This window comes from Schistocerca gregaria, chromosome X (genome assembly GCF_023897955.1).
Source record: "Schistocerca gregaria isolate iqSchGreg1 chromosome X, iqSchGreg1.2, whole genome shotgun sequence".
NCBI classification, from domain to species: Eukaryota; Metazoa; Arthropoda; class Insecta; order Orthoptera; family Acrididae; genus Schistocerca; species Schistocerca gregaria.
This window is the reverse complement of record NC_064931.1, coordinates 98820976-98842012: the sequence shown is the minus strand read 5'-3', so window position 1 is coordinate 98842012 and position 21037 is coordinate 98820976. Positions and strand designations below refer to the sequence as shown.

The window sequence follows — 21037 nt, the reverse complement described above, 5'->3', positions numbered from 1 at the left end:
GAAGCCTCAACTAATAAGCTCCTGAGTAGTAACTTTTCAGGTTAAATGGACTATGACCCCAAATTCTTAGTTAAATGTGTAAATTTCCGAATAACACACGAAACTAGTAAAGAATGATGAGGATGGTAAACGCTATGTTGTAATAAAAATGGTAAGAGCTAAATACCGCAAATAAAAAGTAAAACATGCCTCAAAGTGCTACATTAAATCTTCAATACCCCAGCAATAAGTGCATATAATTACAGCACATACTCAATGTGTAGAGTGATGATGTGGTGTTTCTTATAAAATATGATGTCTCATAATTAAATTATTACAGTGAAAGTAAAATACTACACTTTGTCCAGAAATTTCTGCGGAGCATACATTGAAGTGAGCAAAGATGAAAAGGAGGGTTGTCATACATATATTGCAAAGATAATTTACAGTTCACAAAACTTGATTGTACTGCAGAGCTTAGTGTACGAGTAATATTTGATGTATCAGCAATAAAAATAATAGTAAATAAAGTGCCCCTGGTTGTAATACAGCTGTACAGATCTCACAGTTGTACAACTGGCATCTTTTTACAAAACATGAAATAAATGATAGGTATTTAGTGTAAGAAATATAAGAATAAAGAAATTATTTTAACTTTTAATTTAAATATATACTTCTTAAATGACTTAAAGTTTTTTGAGAACTTGAATGCCATACAGTGTAACCATAATTCATCAGACAGTGTTGGCAGACTGACTGCCTAGAGACACCTCTAGCTGTAGAGATCCCATGTACATCAATTTAGGTAACTGTACAGTGAATATAATAAACATTCATTTCTCTGATCATCCTATGCACGCAATTAAACCATGGGATAGTATGTAGTGATTTACTTGCATGGTGTGCCTTTCCGAACTCAAAATTAATTGAAAGCACTCACTTAGTTTTTCCACTCCATCACAACACCCTAGCAACCTTTATTAAACATCACAAAAATACATGTTTGTACTGTAGCACATCTGGGGATGCAGTGAAAAGTAGCTTATGCTTGCAGAACACTTGCTTTTTGTTCCACCTTTTCCCTTACTACCTGTAAAACCACTAAATAAGTAGCATTTTTGACATGTGAAGTGACTATATTTTTGTCCAGTGAACTTATCATTACAAGATTTTTGTGTGAAACGTTATTCATATTTTCTGTAGAAGGTCATGATAATCTTATAAAAGGTTTTATACCTTTTTTAGTTATTACTGATTAATTCTTGATAAGTGTTTACAAGTAAAATGACTGGGAATTTCAGTTTTATGACATGTCTATGGTTGTTTGCCTAGCACTGTTTTGAGTTTCTTTGTTTTATATACAGTAGAAAATCAAATTAATCGTTGAACTTTTAACACATATATCATATAGAATATAAAACTGTTTCACAATGTGATTTGCTGCAAGCTACACTTCTATTTTAACATCTTGACCATCTGAAAATGGCGTCTGATTTAAATTCTCCTGGAACACTTTATTCCTCAATAGATGCATGGCCAGGGAGAACTCATCACTGTCCAGCTGACCATCACTGTCAATATCAGATAGTTTCCATATTCTTCCAAGGACTCCATCAGGCAGGTCTGGGTTTCCAAATTCCTTCTTTGCTTCTGCTGTAACAATTTTTGATTTATTGATGTATTTTATTTACATAATAAACTGCATCAACAATACTTTAAAACATTTATTGCTACTATAGACAGATCACCTATCCCATGTAAAAATATGACTTATCTGACACTAGAACTGTGTTCATGTTATACCACTTCAAGCTCCAAGCAGATTGAAAAAAGAAATCAAGGAAAGACAATCCCAGATTAACATAATTCATTTTGAAGACTGCCTGACAAGAAACTGAAGCACTTAGAAGACATAGTCAGATGTCAATATAACTTTGTAAATTACAGCTGTAATTCACTGAGAGAGACAGAATGGTAACCAGAATGCATTGATGTTGTTCACGTTTAGTGTTGTTACCAGGGCTGGTAGGGTATATAAGGGGTATACACAACATCAGATGTTGAGTAATATGGAGACTCCAGATCCATGTGCGAAACTGCTGACAGGTTTTCAAAGAGGCCTCAACCTGGATTCTTGCTGGATGAATCATACAATATCAGATTTGTGGGGCATTCAGATGTGACAGTGGCCCAATGTTGGGATGCATGAGAATTTATTAGTTTATTTACACATCAAGCTCTGTAGGACTAAATTGAGGAGCAAATCTCCAAGGTCATGAAATGTGTCAGTACATAAAATTACAATGTAAACGTAATAAAATAAAATGTTTATGAACCCAAAAAAGTCAAGCCATAAGTTTAAGTAAACTCAATCAACAATACAACATAAGGAATCATCTCAATTCTTCAAGGAACTCATCGACAGAATATAAGAAGTGTCCCATGAGGAAACTCTTCAGTTTCGATTTGAAAGTGCTTGGATTATGGCTAAGATTTTTGAATTTTTGTTGTAGCTTATTGAATATGGGTGCAACAGTATCCTGCACACCTTTCTGCTCAAAAGTTAAGGAAGTCCAAACCAAATGCAGGTTTGATCTCTGCCGAGTATTAAGTGAATGAAAGTTGCTTATTCTTGGAAAGAAGCTAATATTGTTGACAAGAAATGACAGTAAAGTATATATATATATATATATATATATATATATATATATATATATATATATATATATATATATATATATATATATATATATATATATATATATATATATATATATATATATATATATATATATATATATATTGAGAGGCCAATGTCAAAATAACCAAACTAGTGAACAGGGGTCGACAAGAGGTTTAGAAACTTACACAACTTATTGTCTGAACCACCCATTTCTGGGCCAAAAATATCATTTTAGAATGGGTTGAGTTACCCCAAAGTATAATACCATATAACATAAGCGAATGAAAATAAGCAAAGTAGACTAATTTTCGTGTTGAACGATCACTCACTTCAGGTACCTTTCGAATACTAAAAATGGCAGCATTAAGTCTTTGAACAAGATACTGAAAGTGGGCTTTCCACGACAGATTACTATCCATCTGAACATCTAGAAATTTGAACTGTTCAGTTTCACTAATCATATGCCCATTCTGTGAAATTAAAACGGCAGGTTTTGTTGAATTGTGTGTTAGAAACTCTAAAAACATAGTTTTCCTGTGATTTAGCGTTTGTTTATTTTCAACAAGCTATGAACTTGGCTAATGAAGTGCACTATTTGAAAACGAGCCAATGTTGTCCACAACATCCTTTACTACCAAGCTAGTGTCATCAGCAATAAGAAATAATGTAGAGCTACTCGTAATACAAGAGGGAATATTATTTCTATAAACAGGAGTGGCCCCAACACTGATCCCTGGGGCACCCCTACTTGACCGTATCCCACTAAGAAGCCACATCACAAGCAATCTCAACATTGTGAATAATGACCTTTTATTGTCTGTTGTTAAAGTAAGAGGTGAACCAATTGTGAGCTACTCCCAGTATTCTGTAATAGTCCTACTTCTGAAGCAATATTTTGTGATCAACACAATCAAATGCCTTAGTTAAACAAAAAAAATATGCCTAGCGTTCGAAAACTTTTGTTTAACTCATGCATTACCTCGCAGAGAAATAAGAGTATAGCATTTTCAGTCGTTAAACGACCTCTAATGCCGAACTATACATTTGATAGCAAATTGTGTGGTGTAAAATGATCAATTATCCTTACATACATAGCCTTTTCAATAACTTTAGCAAACACTGGTGGCATAGAAATAGGCCTAAAATTGACTACATTATCCCTTTCTTCCTTTTTATAAAGCGGCTTTGCTACTGAGTACTACCTTAATTGTTCAGGAACCTGACCATTACTAATATGGCTAAATTTAGGGCTAACATGTGTAGCAGAGTACTTTAATATTCTGCCAGGCACTCCATCATATCCATGAGAGTCCTTAGTCTTCAGTGATTTAATTATAGACCCAGTATCTCCCTTGTTTGTATCACAGAGGAGTATTTCAGATATCAATCTCGGAAAGGCTTTTGCCAACAGAGTTATATGATTCTTCCTGGCATATTAAAACTTTGTACCAGACCGAGACTCAAACTCGGGTCCTTTGCCTTGCGTGGGCAAGTGCTCTACTGTCTGAGCTACCCATGCATGACTCACGGCCCCGTCCTCACAGCTTTACTTCCTCCAGTACCTTGTCTCCTACCTTCCAAAGCTTCCAAATCTTTGTTGGTGAGAATGACAGTGACCTGGAGAGTGATCCCATTCTTCCACTGTTTTAGAGAGGTGCAGTGGTGTTGCTGTTTGTGCTATGGTGTGACGAGCCATTGTGTATGACTTCTGGTCATGGCTGGTAGGAAATGAGGAAATCTGACTGCACATTGGTACAACACGGACATGCCTTGTACTCATATGTTATCTCGACCAAATCTGACTGCACAATGGTACATCGCAGACATCCTGTATCCTCACATATTTACCACTTGTGGCAGAACAAGGTTTCTATCATTTGAGAGATGCAGAGGCGAGTGGGTGAGCCGGGACTTATCCCAGTTCACAGCTACTAGTGCCACGTCACCATAACGCGCCTGTGTGTAGCATACAAACTATTGCACTATAATGAAATTAAAAATTCAAGTAACTTTTCCAAACTTTGTCAACACATACCTCGGTAAATTAATGTTAAGATATTTAAATCTCAGAGTGATCAGATTACTATGTTTCTGTAAATACATATATAGAGCTACGAAGCCAAAAATTGTTCAGAATGTGCAAATGTGTGTCAATTTCAACCGTTACAAGTCTCAACTTTATTGTAGCAACAATTTGGTCGAAATCAATGTTTTTACGAAAAATTGAACGCGCTAAATATTAGACTTAGGAAGATGAAAATTGGTATGAAGTGTCAGTTTGATATAAGAACTTTAACTATGTGACCGCATTAAGTTACCTCTAATAGTTTTCGAGTAAGTTACTGAAAACTAAATTTGGAACAAAAACATCCTTATTTGTAATAGATTAAGTGTCATTTATATTAATGATAGAAAGTTTGATTACAGCACCTGATGAAACCCATTAAATAACAAAAGCTATAACAAGTATCAAGACTTTGATGTAAATAACAATTAATACAAGGTCTCTTACAGTTGTAATTTAGAGGTCATCTTCTACTGTCAGTTCCATTCTAAAAATCTAGCCTTCAAAGTTTAAATGCAGTCGATCTGAAACTTTTTTCTATAATGTAAGCCAACTTTACTCTATTCATATAAACATTACGAAGGTTCTAAATTAATTCATGAGCGAGTTATTCAATAAAATGTGTCCGAGAAAGCGGCCATTTAGATGCCGCTACCTGTGCATACAGCAGATGACAACAGATGTTCCCTTCAGCTGTCCGCTGCTCCCACATATACATACGGCCAGAGAGACAGTAGAGAGAGTGCGAGTTATGGATGATGTTGCGAAGAGCGCTATGTCGGCGGGGACGGCTTCGGTCGCGCATAAAGACGACTCGCTCAACTAACTCAGCGAGTGTGGTGGGCGGGGGCTTCCTCCCAAGCACCGTTGCACGCGCTTTAGATGTAGATGAGAGGCTGTTTCCGGTGTTACCTGCCCCATGCACCGCCAGTGCCAGTGAAAGCGCAGATGACGAAGTTACTAGCTGCGCTATCGTTTCAGAGGATTCTGCGACTACAGCTGTGGCCAGGCAAAAGTCTAACATTCCTGAAGGGGTTAATCCCGGCCAGGCACCAGACAGAGATTGAGGTGGACGCGAGAGCGAGGGGACAACCCAATGGGAACGCATCCTCGAGGAAGCGCCCTGTGGCATCTTCTGGCGAAATCTCCACTAAGAAGCCTGCCGCCTCAAAAAGCAAGCCGACTAAGTTGCGCCCAAAGAAGCCCTATGCCGTGTACACGAAGGATGCCAATGGCGACCTCCCCACCGTGGAGGACTTTGAAGTGCTGAACAAGAAGCATACTACAAGGGCAGCTGCGCTCACACAGGCACAGCCGTTACCGACTGCAAACCGGTATGTCACATTCACTGACGCACCAACTGATGACAACACGGAACCAAGTAGAGCAAAGACGGCCGCACCTCCTCCCATTGTTATATGATGGTCGAGTGATTTTGAGAGCTTTCAACAGCTCTTAAATAGTGTGCCCAGTCTAAATCTTCTGATGCGATTAGAACAGTGGGCCGCGACACGTTTAAGGTCAATCTGAAATCGAGAGGGGATTGCGATGCGGTTACGAGTGTGACTAAGGCCCGAGGTCTGTCATACTATACCCACTCGTTTGAGCCACTCAAGCTGCTCAAGGCAGTGTTCCGGAAACTGCCTTTAAAAATGGTCCTCAAAGAGGACATGGAAGAACTATGTTTCAGCATCAGAGCCGTCTCCCGCATGAAAATGCCATACACAAATAAACAGAACCTGCTGTTTATGGTTATCTTCATCGACAACATAGAAAACAGCAAATTATTCCAGTTGCAAAACATCGCGGACATCACTGGAATACAGGTTGAAAAGTTTTGCAACAAGGGCCAGGGGGCACGATGTTTTTGGTGCCAAGGCCTAAATCATGTAGCTAGGTTCTACACTATGCCGCCCAAGCGTGTAAAATGCGATGGGCCGCATGGAACTCGTGAGTGCAAAGCAGAGTCATAGGAACCCCCCCCCCCCCCCCCCTCCCCGCCATAGTGATGCAACTGCATCAAAAAGCACGTTGCTAGCTATTTCCGTAAGGCCGACACTAAGCAGTGCGCCAATGACACTCCAGCCAGACAAGTTACTCCTGGCCTTAGTTTTAGGAAATGAGCAGTAGAGAGACATACTTCGCACCGAGTTATCACTCTGTCTGTGTCAGTTAAATTCCTGCTTACGCGCTGCCTCAGATGACGTCACAGCTACGTTGCTGCTCAACACGTTTTCGGTACAAATAGGAAGTGTACTCACGAGTACTGTACATCGTCTTGGGTCACTTAGATTTCACGGAAGTAACTGTTTGGGTGTCGCTCGAAATGTTAATAAAACCGCGTGGCAAATGGTAATATTATTTTCCACTTTTGTGGCGAGCTATTAGCTCTGATTATTAAAAGTCACGGCGAAAGATCATTTAATGAGAACTTACCATAGAGGTCGCCTATGAGCTACTCATGGTGCTGTTTTTGATAGAGACATTATTATTATTATTATTATTATTATTATTATCATCATCATCAGAAATATTACAATGTTTTGCATGTGAAATTTTATCAAATATATTAATCACTTATAACTCAAAACTTTCATTTATAGTCATAGTTTCTGATCCCGTTGAGTAAATATAGAGTAGAAACATTTCTTTCAGTGAGTACAAGAAGAATTTGGGCCTGCAGAATGGAAATTATGGTGAGTATGTTTTCCATCGCTTTCTGGCTAACCACAAAAATAGTTTTCAGGCTCTTGTACAAGACGACGCTGCCGCCCCACGTGCGGTGCATAGAACAGGAAAGTAATCAGCACAAAACAGTGAACTTGATAGGCACTAACAGGATACCGAAGTGAAATATCCAGCAACCAGTGCGAGAACAGTGCTAAGATTTGCTCGCGAGTGTGGAAACTAAGCTGTGAATGTTAGCCACAGCGACCTTGATCGTGATGGAACGAGAGAAGAAGACGACACGAGATGACGGCTACCACCAGCGCTGAGATTAGAAGAAGACGGTGCGTCATCACGGAGCTGCATGGACCTTCGAACTACCTACAAGCTACTGTGCGTGCTCACTTGTGCCCAACCCCCCTGGAGCTACTGCAGCAGGCGATGCTCGCTGCCATCCTCACGACCACAGTGGCTGCTGCCTGCATTACGTCACGACGCGTCGCATCACGTTTGCTGGTACGCTGTGCCGGCATCATTCGTCGAGTCCAAGAAATAAGTTAGGTCCAGAATGTTTAAAGCATTTGTTAGTTACTGCTAATAGGCTACTAAAAATGGAAAATATTGATGAGAATAATGTGAAACTTAAGATGGAATCAGTCACCGACGATTAATCCTCAGAATTAGGAACTGAAATTAGTGAGGATGGTTGTGTCAAAGTAGTAAATCCAAAATCGGAATGTGATCTCTCGGAAGTACAATCTGAAATTAATTTCAATGTTACTGCAAAGTTAGATCCATTTGCTGATAACGAGATAATTGAAGGTGAGGTCAAAAAGGTAAAAGGTAGAATTGCTAGAATGATCAGATAATGACACTGAGTTCAATATGTCTGAAATTCAGCCAAGTAGAATACTAGAAACTCCTTTAAAATCGGTGGAAATGCCAAGTGGCAATGTAGAGGCACCAAACTGGATGCAATTACTATTTGCTAAACTCGAATCGCATCATAGAGAATTGAACAATAAGATAAAATTAAATAGTAAGGAGTTGAACAGTAAGTGAATCTAGTAATAGGGAACTAAAGGATAGTAATAAAGAACTGAATGGAATCCAATAGCAAACACTTAAGCAAGATTGAGTATAACAATAGAGCATTAAAGGACGAAATGACAGCAAAAACTCATTAGTTTAAATTCTAAAATTGCTGCTAACCGCAATGATCTGAAAGTCAAAGTATTGCAACAGCTAAATAAATTGTATAGTACTACCAAAAGCGAAATTAGAGAAGTTCGCAAAGATTTTATAGACGTAGATGAGCTTATGGAAAGGAGATTGTCAAAAAGAATAGGCAACGAATCCAAACTTTGCTCTACTCGATTTGAAGGAGTAACTACTAGAGTAAAGGCTTGTCAAAAAGATATTAAGAAAGTAAACTCTGACTGTGTGAAATTATGTGAGGATGTGGACAAAAGATGTTCTGACAGAGTGGAAGCGGTAGACTTACAAGTAGAAGAACAAAGTACTAGTATTACTAACATAGAAAATAGAGTAACCTCTGGTAGTTCTAGTAATACTACTGTACAGCATGTAGCTTCAATTGATGCTACTTTCATAGGATGTCGCCAATTTTTATGTTTTGATCCAGACAAACGAATTCACCCATTAGAGTTCTGGAATGGTTTTGAGGATGTTTTGCCTAATGCCTGGTCAGAGCGAGAGAAAATCTCTTTCATAAGAAGCATAAGAAGTCGTTTGTCAGGAGATGCTTTGCGATGATCAGCTGGTGTAATGATTAGGTGCAAAACCCTTTCTGAATTTAAAACTGCATTTCTTAATCGGGGCTGGTCACACAACAAAGAAAACGTGTCTTGAGAGAGTTTTTGAGTGGTGAAAAGTTTGCTACAGGTCGTGAGTCAGTAAAAGAGTTGTCTAGAAAGTGAGTTCAACCACTGTCGCATATGACAGAAAAAATGAAACCGGAAATCATTATCATAGAACTTGCAGGTGAACTGACTTGGTACTGGCAAAAAAGAATCATGTCTGCACCTAGAGATAACGTGGATAGGTTCATTGCATAAAAGGAACGAGTAGAAAGAGTAGCTGATGCTAGGGAGCATGTACAAGATAATAACAGGCCTTCTAACAATCACATAAGCAACAGAAATAATGACAATAGGAACATGAATGTTAGAAGTATGGAGGTTCAGATTGGGTCAGATGGCTCTGAGCACTATGTGACTTAAAATCTGAGGTAAACAGTCCCTTAGAACTTAGAACTACTTAAACCTAAGGACGTCACAAACATCCATGCCCGAGGCAAGATTCGCACCTGCGACCGTATTGATCGCGCACGTCCAGACTGAAGCGCCTAGAACCGCTCGGCCACACCGGCCGGCGGAGGTTCAGAATACAAGATACAACTATCATAGTCAAGTTCATGGCAGAGGAAGAGGGGGTAAACAGCCATCATGCTTTCGCAATAATTGTTATAACGAAAGCAGAAATGTAAGTAATGTGCCACTGAGACACAGAGATTCTGTGTCAAATGGACACATGAAGCTGTGGAAACTAAGTTCCGTCTATGAGGAAACTGGCACTCACAAGGCGGAAACAGTAACACAGCCAGTCACAAAAAACACAGATCGCAGTCGGTCAGCACACACAACCCAATAACAGGGAAGATGAATTAGGAACAGACAGTACCAGTGATGTGCTAAAGCACTCTCACTGTGTAGCTCACAGCATTTTGAACACTTTAGAAAAATTGGTCAAGGAGGATGAGTTTTTTATTAGCAATCTTTTGTTTAAACTGTATTCCATCTATTTCACTGACCAATAGGATGCCGCAAATTTAAAAAAAACTACCCCATACATGTGAAAAATATCGATTTAATTAATTTGCATAAATTTTCTATATCAATGTGGTGTTAGCTGTAAAATAGTTAGAGGGGTGGGGGGAAGCATGTGAGTCGGTGACATTGAGCAGAACAGCAGGTTAAGTGCATAACACTAGGTTAATTTGCATAATTTTTATGTAAAACACAGTACAGTAGTTTAAGGGGGTGGGTGACAAAGAAGAAGATTGTGGTAGAAATGGCGTTAAAAGCATGTGAAATTCGAAAAGTGTACCAGAAAATGGTGGGAGGACATAACTAATTACTTAATTTGGCATCAAAGGCGATACAATAGCTTAAGGAAATGAGAGTGACATGGAAAACCACTTAACAGAACACTAGTTAAAGTACCTATCAATCAAAGGAGAACAATATGTTTGCCCCTGAGTGCCTAGCTGCCCCTGATGTATGCAACAAGCAAGAACAGAATGTACTCGTTCATAGTTTGCTCCACTACTATCGGTGTCTTTAAGAAACATTGAAGGCGCTAAATATTAGACTTATAAAGATGAAAATTGTTATGAAGCGTCAGTTTGCTATAAGAACCTAAACTATGTGACCTAATTAAGTTACATCTAATAGTTTTCGAGTAATTTACTGAAAACTGAATTTATGAACAAAAATATTCTTATTTGTAATAGATTAAGTATCATTTATAGTAATGATAGCAAGCTCTGATTACAGAACCTGATGAAATACACTAAATAATACATTTATAACAAGTTTCAAGATTTTAATGTAAATAACAGTCAATACAAGGTCTCTTACAGTATAATTAAAAGGTCATGTTCTACTGCCAGTTCCATTCTAAAAATTCCAGCCGTCAAAGTTTAAATGCACTCAAGTTGAAACTTTTTTCTGTAATTAAAGCCAATTTTACTCTATTCATATAAAAATTTACAAAGATTGTAAACTGATTCATGACCGAATTATTAAATAAAATGTGTCCGAGAAAGTGGCCATTTAGATGCAGCTACCTGCGCATACACCAGATGACAACAGACGTTCCCTTCAGCTGTCCGCTGCTCCCATATATAAATACGGCCAGAGAGGCAGTATAGAGACGAAAAGAAATGGGTATGGCGTAGAGGAAGGTGGCGCGGTACGCGGATGGTGCACAAGCTCAACATGCATCGACTCACTAAGCGGACACGCACGCTCAAAGAGGCGACGGTAGCACCTCTGACGTGCCTGATGGCTTTCCAGACTGTGTTCCCCCTCGATCGGCAGTGTCAGACGTTGCAACAACCTCTGCAAGAGGTCACGGTAGCACCTGTGATGTGTCCAGCGACTTCCCACGGCGTGCTGCCACTGAAGCAGTTGCACCAACTGTGGACGCGTCCAAGGGCTTGCATGCACGTCAAGTAGTTCAGAAGCGGCCTGTTTTGATGGCTATGCCTTAATATCCACTCGCCAGAAGACTCGACGTTGGTGACTGACAGACGGTTCATTCCAACGAAGAAGATGGTGCCGCGGATTGGACCACGACCTCGCATGCTTCTGCGCCTGTACAACAGTCTGACGTTGAGCTTGCTCCGCCAGCTGCTGTTCACAGCAGCGCAAACGCACCATCTCCGAACACTGTAAACGCGAAGGCTGACAACTCGCAGATCTTGGAAGGAAACCTGGCCAATAGGATGGGAATCACTCCCGCTGCAAGCCCATCCGACGTAGATTCACGGAAGCGCCGTGCTGACGTGGGTGAGGTTTCCAAACCCATCAAACGCTCTGCTGCAGCGAGACTGTGAGCAAGAGCGTCCGGAAAGGGCACTAGAGCACAGCAAACGCGGGAAATGCCTGAGGAAGACGGTTTTGTCAGGCCAAACCGCAAAGCCGGCCTGTGTGGCCGAGCGGTTCTAGGCGCTACAGTCTGGAACCGCGCGACCGCAACGGTCGCAGGCTCGAATCCTGCCTCGGGCATGGATGCGTGTGATGCCCTTAGGTTAGTCAGGTTTAAGTAGTTCTAAGTTCTAGGGGACTGATGACCTCAGATGTTAAGTCCCATAGTGTTCAGAGCCATTTGAACCATTTTTTCTAACCGCAAACATACGCCGAGAGCAGTTATATTTAACGCGCCTACACAACAAGTGGAAACCGACAACCGTTTTTCTAGCCTGAATGACAATGCTAATGAAGTTACAACAAGCGACATGGATGTATCTATGTTTGCCAAGTAGGGAAAAAGGTTACTACGTCCACCACTGGTAGTTCCTAACTGGAAAGAGAATACCAAATCCCTCCAACTTAAAATCAAATTGGTCGTCGAAAATAATTTTACCGTTCGTCTTACGGACGCGACTTGTACAAAGTTACGACGCGCTCCAGAGATGACTATGAAGCAGCGATGAAAACGGTCAGGCACGAAAAACTGCATAGGTTTACATACGTCTCAGAACCAATGAATCTTATTAAGGCAGTGTTTCGGAAACTGCCCTTCAATATGAAGCCAGATCATTTGCGTGAAGAACTGAGTTTTCTGTGTTTCGCTGCACGTTCTGTAAGCAAAATGAAGTCTCCTAAGACCCACAAAGAAGAGCCTCTTTGCTGTGTGGTGCTCCAGGATAATATCACGAACAGAAAACTATTCCTAGTCGAGTTCGTTGCGAATATAAAAGCAGAAGTAGAGAAATTGAAAGGGAAGCACAGGAGGGTACAGAGTTTTATCTGCCAAAGTCTTGACCACATGGCTAGATTTTGCATGCCTACTCACTGCGTTAACTGTGCCCGAAAACACGAAAGAGGTGAGTGTCTCTTATCACTGACTGGTAAGCCGAACTGCTGCAATTGCCCACAAAAGTATGTACCATGTTTTCGCAGTTTCTCTGCATTTAGACGAGGCGGCGTGAAAAATAAACCTCGTGTATCTAGTAAGGTACAGGCGGGGAAGACATTTGCGAAAGCCGCGGGCACTCACTCATTTGACTTTTGGAGATCTCTTGATTTCGTTTCTTTCGTAGTTCTGGAACTTGTAGTACCTTGTGTACTTATCTGCTCGATTTGTATGGTTTTTTACACTTCTCTTTCCGTTGTGTGTGCTCTATGTGTCATTCTTGTTTTTGTAACCTATTACTCTTATTGTGCTCTTTATACACGCAATGGGTCTGGTCACCTTGTTATCGGGAGCCAATGTATCCGTTTGCTTAGACAGACGATTAATAGGTTTTCGGACCACTGCGCCTCTTCATAGACCTGGTGGGCGATCTGTGTGAGGTGGTCCTTTAACACTGGAACCCCAACCTGCTCGTGAAGCTCCCTAGAGGGGAAGTGTCTGTGTAGGTGCAGAGCAAGGTGGAGAGCTGTGTTCTGCACTTTCTGTAGTTTTACAGTGTGGATGTTTGCAGCATTGCCCCACACCACAGGCCTAATAAGTGCCATGTAAAGAGTTAATCCACACTGGGTGGTTAATAACTACTGGTGGTGGAAGTGGTAAACTTTTCCCTGCTTGGTCGGCAGAGATACGTTAGTGTCGATTGTACCTTTATTAGTATTGTCATATAGGTTAGAAAAGCGGTTGTCGGTTTCCACTTGTTGCGTTCGCGCGGTAAGTATAACTGCCCTCGCCGTATGTTTACGGTTAGTCCTGACGAAACCGTCGTCAACAGGCATTTCCCGCGTTTGCTGTGCTCTAGTGCCATTCGCGGACGCTTTACTAAGAGCTCTTGCTAGCGGCCTCGCTGCAGCAGAACGTTTGATGGGTTTGGAAACGTCAGTCACGTCAGCACGGGGCTAACGTGAATCTACATCGGATGGCCTTGCAGCGGGAGTGATTCCGATCTCAATGGCCAGGTTTGCTTCCAAGATCTGCGAGTTGTCAGCTCTCGTGTTTGCAAAGCTCGGACATGGTGTGTTGGCGCGTTCGTAGCCGCAGCCACGTCCGTAGCGTGAGTCGATGTGTGCAGAGCTTGTGCTCTGTCCGCGTGCTGCTCCACGTTCCTGGACGCCATACTCACCAGTAAAATGGAACGCCCCGCGCCTACCGTAGTCGCTCACGCGAGCGGATGGAAGAGCGAGCATGTCCCATCGCTGTCCCAAAGACAGCAGCGTGTTGTTCAAGAATTTCAGGAAATTGAGCCAAAAAGCATTGAAAACTCTTCTCTAGAAAGACAAGCCAGTGCATAGATAAGTTCCAGTAACACAGACGAGCTCAAAACACTGACTCTTTCAGAAAAGTAGCTCATATTTGAACTCCCAAGGACAATTGTGGCTGCAACCCTAGAGGCCATAACGGCGGGAAAACCACAGAACTAACATGGAAAATACACAGATACGAGGTTTAACTGCGTGTGTTTGTAATGCCAATGGCATTCGTACGCAGGACGGCGAATTTCCTCAGTTACTACGAAAAGAAGCAATAGATATCTGCTTGATGAGTGAAACGCACCTCAAACCCAGAGGACATGTGCGGGCTGCTAACTGCTGCTGCTATCACACTCATCGCGAAATGGCGAGATGCGTCACTGCTGTTTATTTAAAAACAAAACTGAGACACCATTTAGTTCAGCTTCCTGGACTGAAAGGTATTGAAGCAACAGATGTCTCAGTCAGTACGTCGATGGGACAAGTAACTTTTATATAGGCATATTGCCCACCTAGAGGGAACTTAATATCACGAGATGTCAATACGCTCCTCTCTATGCGCAGCAGAATATTCACAGGCGGTGGTCTGAATGTGAAACATGCCGAGTGGAATTCGTGCATTACCAATCTCAGCGGACATCGTCTCTTGCCTGTAGCTGAGGCGCATGATGCCATAATAGTGGGGTCTTATGACCCAACTATTTATCCACACCGTGGCCACCTTGATGTCCTAGACACTGCTATCTTAAAAGGCGCTGGCTGTCAGACATATGCATTCACTAGGTGTGCACTTTCGTCGTATCATGTGCCGGTTATCTTTGGCCTTGGCCTGGATGGAAAATCCCACTGGATGACTGACGACAGTTACGGAACGTCGACTGGGATCACTTTAAAGTGCACCTATAAGACACCCTTCCTCTCACTCCTAACACTGATGAAGACGGTGAGGAGGAGGTGCTCACAGTACTCACACACCTCACGCTGCAAGCCATTGATACAGCCACTCTCCAGTGACCTCAACAACAGTGAAATTTCTCCCGACGGCTTCCACTAAACACCTTGGAACTGATCACGGAGAAAAACCGCATACTTCGTGCGAGGCAACTGACACGACAACCTGCAACGAAACGGCGATTAAATCGCCTTCACTGTGAAATAAAAGTCTTGTGGACCAGCACCGAAATCGAGACTGCGAGGGTAAATTAGCCACCCTCCGAGTTGCTGATAACAGTGCATGGTTCATCACCAAACAGTTTCTGCGGACGAAACAGCGCATTCCACCGCTAGAAGTTAGGCGTGAGATTGTTTGTGAGCCAGAAGACAAGGCAAATGCGTTGGTTGACACGTTCGCGGAGAATTTCACGCCTATCGCCGACGTAGTTGATGCCAACCATGTAAGATTAGTGGAAGAGTGTTTACCAATTTTATTAGGAAATCGAGACGAGGGCGACGTCATGGCGTAGTAACTGAGGAAGAACTGCAGGTACAAGTCTCCCATCTGAACCTCTGTAAAGCAGGCGGTGTCGATCATATCGAAAACACCAGCCTACGCCAAATGCCGTAAGGTACAGTCCATATTCTGACAGGTAGCTTTAACAACATCTTACGAACTGGCAGCTTCCCCTCTGTGTGGAAACATGTGGAGGTTGTTGCCATTCCAGAAACCCGGTAAGGATACAAGACTTGTGCACAGTTGTAGGCTCATAAGCCTACTGCCAGTCCCTTCTAAAGTTTCCGAAAGGCTTTACGCTAAATGGCTGTGCAGATACGTAATGGACGAGTGTCTCCTTCTGCATGAGCAGTTTGGTTTTTGGAGGGGACACTCAACCCGACAATAGCTCCTTAGGTTGGTTGAGCAGGCGAAGGGTTGCTGGACTATAGAGAGTACTGCGGTACACCTTGAAGTGTCCACGGCATTCAACAGCATGTGGCATAACGGCTTTCTGTACAAGCTACCTGTACTGGGAGTACCAGTGTCACAAAAAAAAAATGGCTCTGAGCAGTATGGGACTTAACTTCTGAGGTTATCAGACTCCTAGAACTTAGAACTGCTTAAACCTAACTAACCTAAGGACATAACACACATCCATGCCCGAGGCAGGATTCGAACCTACTACCATAGCGGTCACGCGGTTCCAGACTGTAGCGCCTAGAACCGCTCGGCCACTCTGGCCAGCCCCAGTGTCACACATGTGCCTGCTCAGATCCTCCTTATGTGACCACACTTTTCATGTTCAATTGGTCAGTTTCAAATCCACAGCAAGACAAATCAGGGTGGGAGTGCCACAGCGGTCTGTTCTCGGATCCCTGCAATACACTCTATATATGTCTGACATGCCAAAAACTTCCAGAGTCGAGCTTGCGCATTATGTAGACAACACAGTGCTCTTTGCACACAGTCTCAATGCACACATAATGAAGTATTGTCTGCACGAAGCACGCGATAACCGTGGATCTTGGGAGACCAAATGGTGACTCAAGACGAATGCAGCTAAAAGCCAAGCCCTGGTCACTACTAGGAAAATGCTTCCAGCAGATTTAGTACTGCTTCGTACCATGGGAGGCCCCATCCCATGGTCACGAAACGGGAAATACCTTGGCATGACCCTAGATCAGCACATGACCTGGGGTCCTCACATCTACAAAGGAAGGGGAAACGCATTCACTCGATTATGCATGCTTTACCCACTCTTAAACTGAGCAATGATGCTATGCAGCCAATGTGGATTAACACTGTATCTGGCACTTATTAGGCCCATTATAGAGGACGCTTCTGTGGTGTGGGACAATGCTGACAACATCGACACTGGAAAACTACAGAAAATGCAGAACAATGCTCTATGCCTTGCTCTGCACATACCCACATAAGTGGATTGCAACCAGGTATCAAATACATGATAGTGAGAGGAGGAAACATAGTCACAATGATTGTACAGGGGGTGAGACAGAGAGAGGGGAAAGGGGGGATGATAGAGGTAGAATGGAGAGGAAACTGGGAGGGGAAGAGGTAAAACAAGAAGTAAAGTGAATTCACAAAATCACAGAAGACTTAGATTAGTTAGAAGATAAGAATTTACATTGAGGAAATAAGCATAAATTCACATCATCATGAGACAGTCCCAGAACAATGATGCATAAATACAGAACTGAATATCATCATCAATTTATCAGTTAAAACGCCCTTCATAAAATTTAATTTAGTAAATATTATCTATATATGAATAACTATCCTGGACATCCTGGTCCAGTGAAACTGTTGCACTGTGAATATACCAGGCTACACCATGTCCAGTGATGCAGAGTATGGAAGTCATCCATTGATGCCTCAGCATGGATGGGGGTAACTGGAACCCCTGTGTCATAGTTCTGTGAAGATGATGGAGTGTTTAGCTGCCTGTTCACATGGATGCTCAGGCGACAGACAGAGCTTCAAAGCCTGGTAACAGTAAAGATGGCCACATCATCAATACAGCACTGAACAATATAGGCAGCATATCACATTGTTGTTTGGATGCTTGACAATGATGGCAGATCTGGGAGGGGTTTAAATGTGACTGCTACCACTTGACTTTGTGGGAGTGATCACATTTTTCAGTCACATGAAAATGTTCTTGAACAGAGACAATGATCAAAGTGGCTGTTGCCATGTGGCTGTCAATAAACTCATAAGAGGTTGCTGACTGCAAGAGGCCTCAGAATGTTGACAAGGAGAAGTCTGACAATATGGAAGGGATGACTTCTGCTGGGGTGCTGAGCAATCAGTTCAGTGACCAGTGGTGATTGATGCCCATTTCCTGGTACACTGGTCCTGACTACACACTTGTGCAGTCCATCCTGTTATTACATAAGAAAGAATGATTACAAGTTGAGCTTTCATAGAAAATCCTTCATCAGTCTCTCTCTCTCTCTCTCTCTCTCTCTCTCTCTCTCTCTCTCTCTCTCTCTCTCTCTCTCTCTCTCTCTCTAACCACCATATTATTATTATTATTATTATTATTATTATTATTGAAGCAGAAGTGCCTTTTGTATGAAAACGTCAATGCCATTGCAAGACAGGACACAGAGATACTCGAATGTAGTGCACTGTAGCAGTCATTTACATCATTCAAAGCAACACTCGGCATGGACACTATCCTACATGATAGTTAGAAATCATGACCTTTCTGTTTTTCAATGATCATATTGACAAGATCACTGATAGTCAACGTAGCTGTATGTAAAGTTACTATAATGTAAATTTGAATTTGTACTACTGTTGTTAAGAGTGGTTTTGAAATGGAACTACTGGAGCAGTATGCACTTTTGATATAAATTTGTTAAATATTAATGCCCATTTTTGCTTGTTATTTACGACAATAATTAGTTTTCGACATTATAACTTCATGGAAGGTTCAAGTCGAGGGAAACGCAAAATTCCTTTGAAATATACCTCATGAAATAATGCGTGGTTGAAAACTGTACCTATGTCGCAGTGGCTTCAAAGTGAAATCACGACTTCAAAACAATTTATTTTTTAATTTTTACCATTTCCTTCCTATATTCATTGCTTACAATGATAATAAAGTGTGGAGACGTTCATCCTAGACCAACCAAACATCTTTGGCAGAAGCAGTGTGGAAGTTCTTTGGGACAGCACAAAACGACTTTAGTGCGAGCTGGACAATGCAATTGACTAGACACTCTGTAGAGAGCTCTGTTTAATAAATAGTGGTGGCTTACTACTGCAGTAATATTCCATCTTCCTACATCGTTCACTCCTTGTCAACCAGGAATACTGCAAATAGGTCTCCAGACCCGATCATGCTTACTAGACTCATGTTCATAAAAAAACAGAACACCTTGAAAGACTAGAGATAGGACGTTCATATTCACAGTATATGTACATCAGTATGTTCTGCAGAAATGATTAGAATTTCAGTCACCTCGTTTCAGCACGTGTCCAGTTGCCAAGTAGGCACAGGGTCGACCAACGGCCCTGGTAACTTGTTTCATGTGTGATGGCATCAATGCATATAAGGCACAAATGGAGTCCTGTGGAATAGCTAACCATGCTGCATTCACCTTATCCATAGTCAATGTGTGGTGGTTGGCATTTGGTCACAGTTCTGCACCCGTCGTTTCCCCATATCCCACACATTTTTGATTTACGACAAGTCTGGTGGGCCAGGGCAAAAGACTGACACCCTGTGACACCAGAATCCATGTGTCCATGCAGCAGTATGTGATCATACACTGTCTAGCTGAAAAATAGCGTCTGGAGTATTGTGCAAAAAAGTACATGGCTACAGGTTGCAGGATGTCACTCATGTAGGTCACAGTACCCTGGACACAAACCAACTGTGATTTATGATTGTACCCAAAAGCAACTGACACTGTAAGGACTTGAGTTGATGCTGTACATCTTGTGTGAATGCAGTCACTGTGATGCCACTCCCTGTGTCTGCAGCGAACCAAAATAGAAACGTCATTTTCATACAAATAGAACCTGGAATTGTCCGAAAACACTGTCTGATGCCATTCCTGTCCCAAGTGATTTTCTTTCATACACGATTGCCATCTAGCACATTTCTGCACATTCAGCAAAGGGATGCAGAGAAGTGGACTACACGCAAAGTGGACTACATGCACGTAACCCATGCCATAATAAATGGCGACAAACTGTCACCCCTGATAGTTTACAATGTGTTACACTGTTCCATTAGAGCCAAGAAGGATGCAGATCTGTCCTGCAATGGCATTTGGATGAGATGTCGATCTTCTTGAGGGTGGTGGTCTGGATGGTGTGACCTGACCCATCTTGTCATGTTCTACAGCCTTCCATGAACTATTCTGCAGACACTCATAGCACTGCTGAAACACTGTGTCCCACACAAGCAGCAATTTCCTGGACTGCTGCATCACATTCTCTCATAACAATAATGTGCTCTCTTGCAAACTCACTAATTTGATGATGCAGTTCATCTATACAACTGTGAGGCACCCTGCATGTCTGTTCAAGTCACACTGATCCATTACCTTCAGTTTACAGGGACAACAAGAGCAGCAGGCATATTTTACCAGTAGGCTGTGCTGCACCCCAATATCAATGTTGACCCTTAACTTGTGGGCTGACATGGTTCAAATGCTAATCATTTCTGCAGAACATACTAGCGTACATGTCCTGTAAATATGACTGTCCTACCTTTAGTCACTGAAGGTGTTATGTTTTTTTCTGAACATGAGTGTACGTGGTGACAATGTGGTCGACATACACCACATTACTGGGCACAAGTTGCCTCTTATGGAGAATAAATATGAGTCAGCCAATGCACTACTGTTACAGAGACAATTCTGTGTGCTGGAACAGAAACTTCAAGAGGTCATGTATGAGATCAAACTCAGTGATAGTACGTTACCATTCTGGCATCACCTCTGCAGCTCAACTGATCCAGCTCTGGACCTGTGGTTGATCAAGCTGCCAACAGACCTACAACTCACCATGACTGGAAATGAGACAGAGCCGATCAGATGGTGCTTGGCTATGGCTGACAGGTACAATCGACATGGACGTATCCATGGCGACCAAGGAGGGAAAAGATTACTGCTTTCACCACCGGTAGTTATTAATCACCCAGTGTGGATTAACTCTTTACCTGGCACTTATTAGGCCTGTTATTAGGTACGCTTCTGTGG

General features: G+C 41.9%; 1 protein-coding gene across 2 annotated transcripts in view; it reads right to left on the bottom strand.

Annotated features, from left to right (window-relative positions):
- Positions 1 to 390: 390 nt before the first annotated feature.
- LOC126299278 (EH domain-containing protein 1-like) overlaps positions 391 to 21037 on the bottom strand; it is a 152779-nt gene continuing 132132 nt past the window's right edge. Inside the window, exon 7 of one of the 2 annotated variants that reach the window (XM_049991061.1) lies at positions 391 to 1632. In XM_049991061.1, the coding sequence (XP_049847018.1) occupies positions 1427 to 1632 (206 nt within the window). In that variant the 3' untranslated portion in view covers positions 391 to 1426. The remainder of the gene's footprint in view (positions 1633 to 21037) is intronic. The other variant, XM_049991062.1, reaches the window with a different exon arrangement.